Below are 8537 nucleotides of genomic sequence, written 5' to 3'. Positions count from 1 at the left end.
GCAAAGTGGTGCCGTCCAGCTCCAGCTATCATCTTTCAATCCTAACCTCCAATGCTACCTGCATGGAGTTTGCATGTTCTCGCGAAGACTGCTTGAATTTCCTCCTATATCCTACTGATTTTGAGGTTGGTAAATTAATTGGCCACTGTAAATTCTCCCTGGTGTGCATGTGTAATCGGAAGGAATTGATAGGATTACTGAGAGAATAAAATGGGTTCAGTGAAGGATCAATGGACCTGGGTACTTGATGCTCTATGCGGAATCGATGGACAGAATTATGTGGTTCCGTGATATTCTATTATAATTCTAAAAGAAATAAAGAGTTCACTGAAGCATAAAGGAATTTATTGGGAACATTTGCCGAAAAACAGAGTTTCCCACAAATAGTGGAGGGGAGAAAACAGAGTTGGAAGTAGCCCTGTGAGGCGATGGCAGGTTTCAAACTATTCAGTAAGGCAGAAGAAGATAGGTTCAGAGTCAGATCTGACTGCAAAACATTTTTGTGATTGGGTCGGACGATGTGTGAATAGAGCAGTAGGAACGCCGTTGATATTTGGCGTCGGAACCAAGCTGACAGTAGAACTCAGTAAGTAGGGCAATATATTTAAGGAAGTGTCAACAGTGATTGTCAATTGATAGCAAAGTAATTGACAATGTGCGTATTAACTCCTGCCAAATTTTTATCTTTAAACTAAATCCTTTTATTGTGCGGCAAGGTAACGCAGTTACCGAAACTGCAGCCACCACTCTAACCTCCAGTGCTTTCTGTCTGCATGGAGCGTGAGCGTTCTCCTTCTGATAGTGTGGTGTTGCTTCGGGTCATCTGATTCCGTCTACATTCTAAATCCTTGCGAGTTTGGGGAGGGGTTTAGTTGGTCACTGGAAATTGGCACTGGCGGGTGGGTATATGGACACATCGGGAGCGGGGTCGGAATTTGATGGGAATGTAGGTAGAATACAATGGTACTGATGCGGATCATTGTAAATCTCTGTGTGGTTGTCAGTATGCATCTTTCCGTGACTCCATTGACCTATCTAAGAAAATTCAACAAACCACTGTACCAAGATAATCTTTTGTGCTCTGAACTGTAGGAACTTTAATGGGTCCTATGCTCTTAACTGCTTGTCGGGGGAACTACGAATAATGTCGAAGAAACTATCACAAAGTAAACCAGTAATGCGTATTACGTCCATTACGCTGTCCGGGCATTTCATTGCCGACTAATAATAATAATGTAGACCACAACGAGGCTAATGAACAGGACTTCCCTGAGACACCACTGTTATTGAGGAGTTATATTAACCACAATGCTAATTTAGATGATTGAGCCGAGAATCATGATTAATATAACTCCTCGTTCCTTCAGTGCTGCCGTGTTTTCAGATGCGAGCTATGCCGAGTTGAATAAAATGGCGAAATGTCAGTCGTATGGTTGCTTTCTCTGCCCAGTTCGTTTCGTGATACAGGTAGCTATCATTATGTCAAAAATGGTATGACGCGGGAAAATTAAACGTAGTCCGTGAAAGAAATGTGAGTCAACCCGTCGTCTACAGATCAATACAGCCACAGGGTATTTTGTACTGCCGGTTGGCACTGTGTGAATACTGGTAGCGGTGTGAACAAACTGATATTCGGATCAGGGACCAAGTTAACCGTGACGCCCAGTAAGTGTATCAACGTAACGCTCATTAATGTCCTTGTACTGGTAACAAAATGATAAAATCTAAACATAATCAACAGGTCAAACAGAAACTATGGAAAGGGACACTTCTGTATTGACGGTTCAGTTCGAAAACCCGACCTGCTCCGTGTTACTTCCGTATTCTCTCCTTATTTTAGATTTCCACACCCTTCAATGATGTATGATTTGTAGTGCTGGTTTTAGTGTCCAATTTGCAAATAGGCAAATTCTGATCAATACGCAGAAGTTGTACGTACTCAGCAAGTCATGCAGCATCTATGGAGGTAAATGGGCCATCGATCTACGATAGGAGTCTGCATACATATATAAATAATGCTGAAGATTAAAGGGCAATACTAGGAGCAGCCACACACTATGGGATACAGGTAGAAGAGGAGGGATAACAATAAGATATAAAAATTGGAGTTATGTCAAAATGGAAAAGAATTGAATAACATTTTGTTTCAAGGTTTCTGAATTGTTCACCTTTGAGTCTGAAAGCAGTTCTTTAGAGTTGAGTAAATTTTGACCGGTAAGGATTTTGAGACGAGATTAAGCGTTTTGTATATACAGGAGAAACTCCACCGATATTTGAAAAGGGAGCCCAATTGAACATCATCCCGAGCAAAAAAGAGATTATGCTGATGAATCCATTCAGTGCCAAGCCCATTGCTCAGGAGGTAACTAGAACTGGATGTGAAATATTACAAACACCAAATGAAGTATATAAATACGATTAATAAATAGTCAGCCTTGAAATAACTTCCGGGCCTGTGAATGAAGGATATGCTGTCCGCACTCGGTATTTCTTTTAGTCAGAAAGCAGCCGTCGTGTTATTCTGAGAGTTAGCTTTTTTTTCCTGTTAATAGTGCCCAAAATGGGAATTAATTCACAGGGGAGCGTAGCGAGGATTCACTTCACTGGTTACAGAGATGTCGAGTTTATTGACAAAATTTGTGGAGAGTGCCATCTTGAGACTTTATGAAATCAGAATAGATATTTTCAAAACTTGCAATGTTATTCAAGTGGTTGCCAGGCTGAATGTTCGCTATTCATAACTGAACCTCAACAACTCTTCAACGGTGAGTTACGTACAGTGAAGTTAAACAAAATGAATATGATATGGAAACAGTAAAATAATCGGTCCATATAACTATACGATCCAGGAAATTTTCGTTATGTTGTCGACAATACAAGACATATCAAATAGAAACATCCATGAATATCACATTAGTGAGGCCCTAAATAAACGCACATAGTCTCTAGATGTTTTGTACTGCTGGCTATTGCGGTGCGGGTACTCATACAAACGTCAATATGCTATCATTCGGCTGAAGAACGATGTTAACCATTACACCTAGTAAGTTTTTCAGATGGTGATTACTGGTATCTAATTTCTAAACGTCCACTCCAGGTGATCGAAAAACGTAAATGATGCACGAAAAGAGCCAGCATTAATTAGAGAGGCGAATGTCTGCCGTTAAATTGTAATATAACACAAAAAAATATATCGTTAACCTACAGTGTAAAACACGCACAGTAAGTCCCAGTGGACATAATAGCGAAATTAGTTAACGTCGTTGCTGTTAGCAATGAAATGTCCATCCCTGGAAATGGGGTCAGAATTGGGCAATCAGCGAAAGGTTGGTGATAGATCCCCCTTGAAGCATAAGCAGGAAAATTCTCTGAGATTGCAGTGTGTCGAGATGTGAAGTTACTTAAGGAAAAGCTTCCATTTAACTTGACATGGCCACATATTAATCTTCTGCGATTAAAATAATCAGTTTACTCAAGGGATACAGTTGTTCAACAGAATAGTTTGAACAGAGTCACTTATTCGTTGCCTTCGTGGCATTTTTTGGTGGAAGAAGTGCCCTTTCTGGGACAGGAAGCAGCAAAAACTGTTAATGAGGAGACTGGGGAGGTTTTTGTGAAGGAGTCAGGCGTTGTGTGAATACTGGAGGAGGTACCCCTCTGATATTTGGAAGTGGGACCAGGCTGACCATAGAACCAAGTAAGTAAGATAACATGCGAATAAATAGAATCGCCATCCACAGCCAGTCACTCTAATTGAAGGCAGAAATATATGGTTCAGTGAAATATTATTAAAGAGGTATATCTGTGAAACAGCATTTCCCTATCGGTATACCACCCAGACGTGTAACCAAAAAAAAGTGTTAATATATATCTTGTTACCTCTCTTCGTTTGCTAATTCTCAACAAAATTCGTTGAATCTCACCATAGGAACAATAAGGGGGCGGAAGCAATTAAGTGTGTGCAGACAAAGAACGGTGCTTTAGAATTGCATCGATTATTCGAGGGAAGTGATTGAGGACAGATAAAATGTACGTTTTCGTAAGGCTCTTCAGATACAGAGGCCATCACATAAACCATAGCCTTTAAAAGTAAATGTGTAACAATTCTGTTCATTATAGCTGAAGGACGCTAAGTTCTCGAGTCTGACTTCTGCGGGAAGATGAGTCTGTTAAGATTAATGTAATTTGAAAAATGTGTTGAATGAACGATTCAGATAATCATATAATCCAGATAGGAATCGTTATCGTGAAGTCAACTCAAGATTTGATATGGAGAGGCAAAGTTTCACGCGGAGAGCGGTGTGTATATGGAATGAGCTGCGAGAGAAAACTGTAGAGGCAGGGCAATCGCCAGAATCAACGGGCATTAGAGTTCAATACATGGATATGGAAGGTAGAGAGATATGGAAAAAATGAAGGAAAATGGGACTAGCTAACGTTGACAACTTGGTTGCCATAGATGATTTGGCCCCAATACCCGGTTTTCATGCTGTCTAACACTATGATTCTGCTAAAGAGAAACAGTATTCGTCCTGTTTATCTTTCCACTGATTCTGCTTGATCTGCTGTGTTTTTACAGGATAACATATTTAGTTGTAGATTTCCAGAATCTGCAAGTATTTTATTTAAAATTCCAAGAATTTTATGAGTAGTCTGTCTTTATAGACATCAAAAGAGCTCCATTGTTTTTTGAGTTGGTGAGTATCATTGTGTGAATGCTGGTGGATCCATAAGTGGGCTGATCTTTGGATCAGGAACCAAGTTAAGGGTGCTACCTGGTAAGTGCTTCAAACCCCTATTTCGCTGTGTCCTTGGCAACATCACGAATTTGTAGCACATCTTCAGAGGAAAAAAATGTTCTGAAGGAATGAATGGTGTACTGTATAGAAGCTATGTTTTAGCACATATATGCAAATATAAAACTAAATAATGCTCGTCCGAAGAAGTATGCTAAACATTCAATGAAATGAAACGATATGTTCAGACTGTATCAGGAGAAGGTCAATGAGGTACAGAACGTTGATGGAAGTTATTAAAATGTAATTTTTGGCTACCTTAATTAGGCATCAGAAGGCTATGAGACAGCAAATGACCGGAGACGGTTATGTCACGAAGTTAGATTTTAATAGAGTGTGTTTTTCCAATATATTCTGTTATTTAAATGTGGCGTCTCAGAACACAAGAAGTAAGCCAGCTAACGGGTGAATGCAATACACAAGAATAATCCCTCTAAAATACAAAATAGTATGATAAAATCTTATAGGCGTGTGCAATGCAGTCTAGTTTTAAATATTTCTCACTGTTCTGTAAAGTATTAGGACAGTTTTGGCTAACATTTGGCTCAGGAGTTAAGTTAACCGTGACACCGAGTGAGTACTTCAGACCATGATTCTTAAATTTCCTTGCGCTCGGTTTGAGTTTGTGTATTCGTCTCCACACAGTTGCCGCATAGCTCCCGTGACCTGCTTTCCATTCTGATCTCCAGTGCTAGCCGTTTGGGTTTTCAAGGTTCTGGTGGAGGAATGACTTTACCAGGGTGCTCCGTTTTCCTCCCACTTCCCAAAGTCGTGCTGGTTCAGAAGTGCATTTGCTGCTTCAAATTTTCTTCAATGCGGGTGGGTTCCAGGAGAGTTAGAACGAAAAGAGTTTATATTCCACGTCTTCGAGGAATATAGGAAGGAGAGGATGATTTGTGGTATGTTCCAAGTACCTGAATGGGCTTGATACAGCCAATGACCTTCCCCTAGAACCTAAGAAATATATAACCAAAAATATATAACGAGTAAAATATAACCAATTGTTGTGCAAATCACTAAGATTTCAGGCGCTCGTGTTTAACGAAGTTAGAGAGGCTGTTCCATGGTGAAATGATTTATGGATCATAAATGTTAACTTGGAGTGGTAAATTATAAATTACGTAGCAGAAACATTACGCTTTTTCTGAAAAAGACTAAAATTTTAGTAACCTTTGCAAGGGTCTCAGGCATTGTGTGGATTAATGGAAGCACCAACAAGCTAACATTCGGGAGTGAAATCCGACTAATTGTAGAACTCACGAAGTTCTACTATTCTTATTTCGTAAACAAAATAAGTTGAAAAATTGATTATTAGCGTCTTTTAAACTGACCTAACCCAGAGGCTCCTATGATTAGAAAAAAAAAATAGTTGTTCGTCGCTAAATCTGGTTTATACGAAGAAGCTCTGTTTATATTTCCCCTCGTCTGAATGACTGCGTGTCACGTATTTTCATCTAAACGTGCGTGATGAAAGGTTCAGTGTCCACTGTAAACTGCCACAGCATATGTGGATGACAGAATATGAGAAAGAATAGTTTACATGGAAATAAGTGGAGACATGGAACTTAGGGAATGTTCAGAATAGACTAAATGAGACAAATGGCATCCTATGTCATGTTAATATGAAAATTGAATTAAGTCAATTTTATACAGTTTTTTTGATAATTAAATGCAATGGAGTGTAATAGGACGTTTAGATGAAGAATGTACTCTATTACACAAGGCAACGCGAGTTATTTGCCCCCAGCACCCCAATAATGGATCAGGGAGATGAAAAGGGTGAACAGGAGAATGTACACGAAGAATAGGAATCGGAGTTATTTTATTTCCATTATTCTATTGCCCTGTAACTGGACCAGAGAACTGAACGAATAAGTGTTCAGTCGGGGGGTTTTTGTGACAGGCTCACGCGTTGTGTGTATGGAGGAGCAGCAACTCCTCTGATATTCGGAGGTGGGACGAAGCTGACCGTCGAGCCCAGTAAGTAGTACCAGGTGTTGTTAGTTACAGTCAGTTCCTCAAGAAGAATGTATGGTTTAGTAACATATCACCACACTGACATTATTCTGTGTTTGGAGAATATCTCGGCGAGTAAGGAAAGATATATAGTATATCCGATATAATACCTCGTACTTTAATGGTAGCAAGGTAATTGTTATCCCGTTTAAAGGATAAAGCGGATATAAATTGCAGAAGGGCGAGAAATCGGTGTGATTCTAACTATCGGTTAAAAGGGAACAACAAATGATAGAAATTTGAAGTATAACTACAAAATTGGCAAGTCAACGGCGTCAATGGACAGAGAAGTAGAGTAGTGTTTTAAGTCGAACACGCCATGTAAGTAGTGCATCTCTCAATATTGCCATAGGTAGTCCATCAATAGTCTTAAAAGACGAGTTCCGCTCAAGGTGCTTCGGATATTAACCTCTCTTTATGAAATGTTCATTATTACTGAACGGCTCCATTTAGTCGGGTGTGAGTGCAGTGCAGTGTCGAGGCCAGTAAGTGACCACACTCTGTTTCTTGCCATGATCAAGAACAATCTTAAAGATAAGATATAAACAAATAACTTATGCAAAAAAAATCTTTTGTCTAAAATGTTGCCAATATTAGCACTGCCTCTGGGTGTCTGAGCAAATGATGCGTCAGGTTCGCAACTGCATCCAGGAGGCAGTCTGATAAGTCTAAGCCATATTTTTGATAAACACTAAACCCCCTGAAAGCATTATATCGGTGAACTGTCTGAACTGATTACAAACCGATTCCCCTTTAAATAAAGAGTTAATAAATGATCCCATAAACTGCGGGGTTTTCAATTTTAGCGTAGATTTGATTTATGTGAGGATCAAAAGAGCATGCAAAATCATTGTTTTATATAAATATGGAAGCATAATCTGTGCAATTGGAAATTTACTGAAAGGATTATACATTGTATGGAAGGTAAAGCAGGATTAATATACACATTACATGGAAAGGAATGCAAGTACATAGAACGATACTGATGTTCTCGGACGTTTTTGCACTGTTCATTAATACTGTGTGTATGCTGGTGATAATAGGTTAACATTCGGCCCTGGGACGAAGTTAATCGTGACAATCAGTGAGTGCTTCTTCGTAATGCTTTTTTCTGGATTGGTATAGTGCTGCGGGTGCACTTGAATGGGATATGCAATCTCTAGGAGAATGGTTTAGGAGATGGTACATATGGGAGAAATGCGACTTCATCCGATTTAAATAGAATAAAGATAAATGTTGCTATTAGTTGTGGAAGCAGTTAATATTTAGAGGGAGATTTGTAAAATGAATAGCAATGCACAAGAGAGGTAAACCAAGTAAAGTAAACTATATTACAAGCGAAACCCAATTGTAAAGTAAATGTACCCTACTACAATCATATTGGGTCCTGATCAGACGGTGCCTTAAATGCTCTTTGCAGAAAAGCCTTCCTAATTGAAGAAGAGATTACTAAAGATAGCGGAAGGTTATACAACCGTTGTCCAGATTTATTTCTGGGCTGGGGGGCGGCATTTGGTTATTTTGAGGACTGGGAAGAGATGTGGCTATTCCTGAGGAGACATCAAGCAGATTGACAATTTGAGGCTCAGACGAATGAGGTTTCATCCTGTGGAAACTTTGAAAATTCCTCTGGGGGGGGGGAGGTTTAATTTTCACTATCAAAGACAATGCAAACCGCTTAATCTGGCAAGAATTCTCGTCCAAAGTAGCTAATAATCTAACGAC

At 39.5% G+C, this 8537-nt stretch overlaps 1 protein-coding gene across 3 annotated transcripts in view; it reads left to right on the top strand.

Annotated features, from left to right (window-relative positions):
• The first annotated feature begins 1619 nt into the window (after positions 1–1619).
• Positions 1620–8537, top strand: part of LOC134352742 (T cell receptor alpha chain MC.7.G5-like) — a 95812-nt gene continuing 88894 nt past the window's right edge. The window contains exon 1 of one of the 3 annotated variants that reach the window (XR_010019448.1): positions 1620–1665. Coding sequence is in view for 1 of the 3 variants with exons in the window: in XM_063060153.1 (XP_062916223.1) it covers positions 5686–5695 (10 nt within the window). In the remaining 2 variants the exon portion in view is untranslated. Of the gene's footprint in view, positions 1666–5655; positions 5696–6755; positions 6777–8537 lie in introns of those variants that run through there. The other 2 variants (XM_063060153.1, XR_010019453.1) reach the window with 2 other exon arrangements.

Source organism: Mobula hypostoma, chromosome 10, assembly GCF_963921235.1.
Source record: "Mobula hypostoma chromosome 10, sMobHyp1.1, whole genome shotgun sequence".
NCBI classification, from domain to species: domain Eukaryota; kingdom Metazoa; phylum Chordata; class Chondrichthyes; order Myliobatiformes; family Myliobatidae; genus Mobula; species Mobula hypostoma.
Note: the sequence above shows the minus strand (reverse complement) of the source record. Positions and strands in the feature narration are given on the sequence as shown.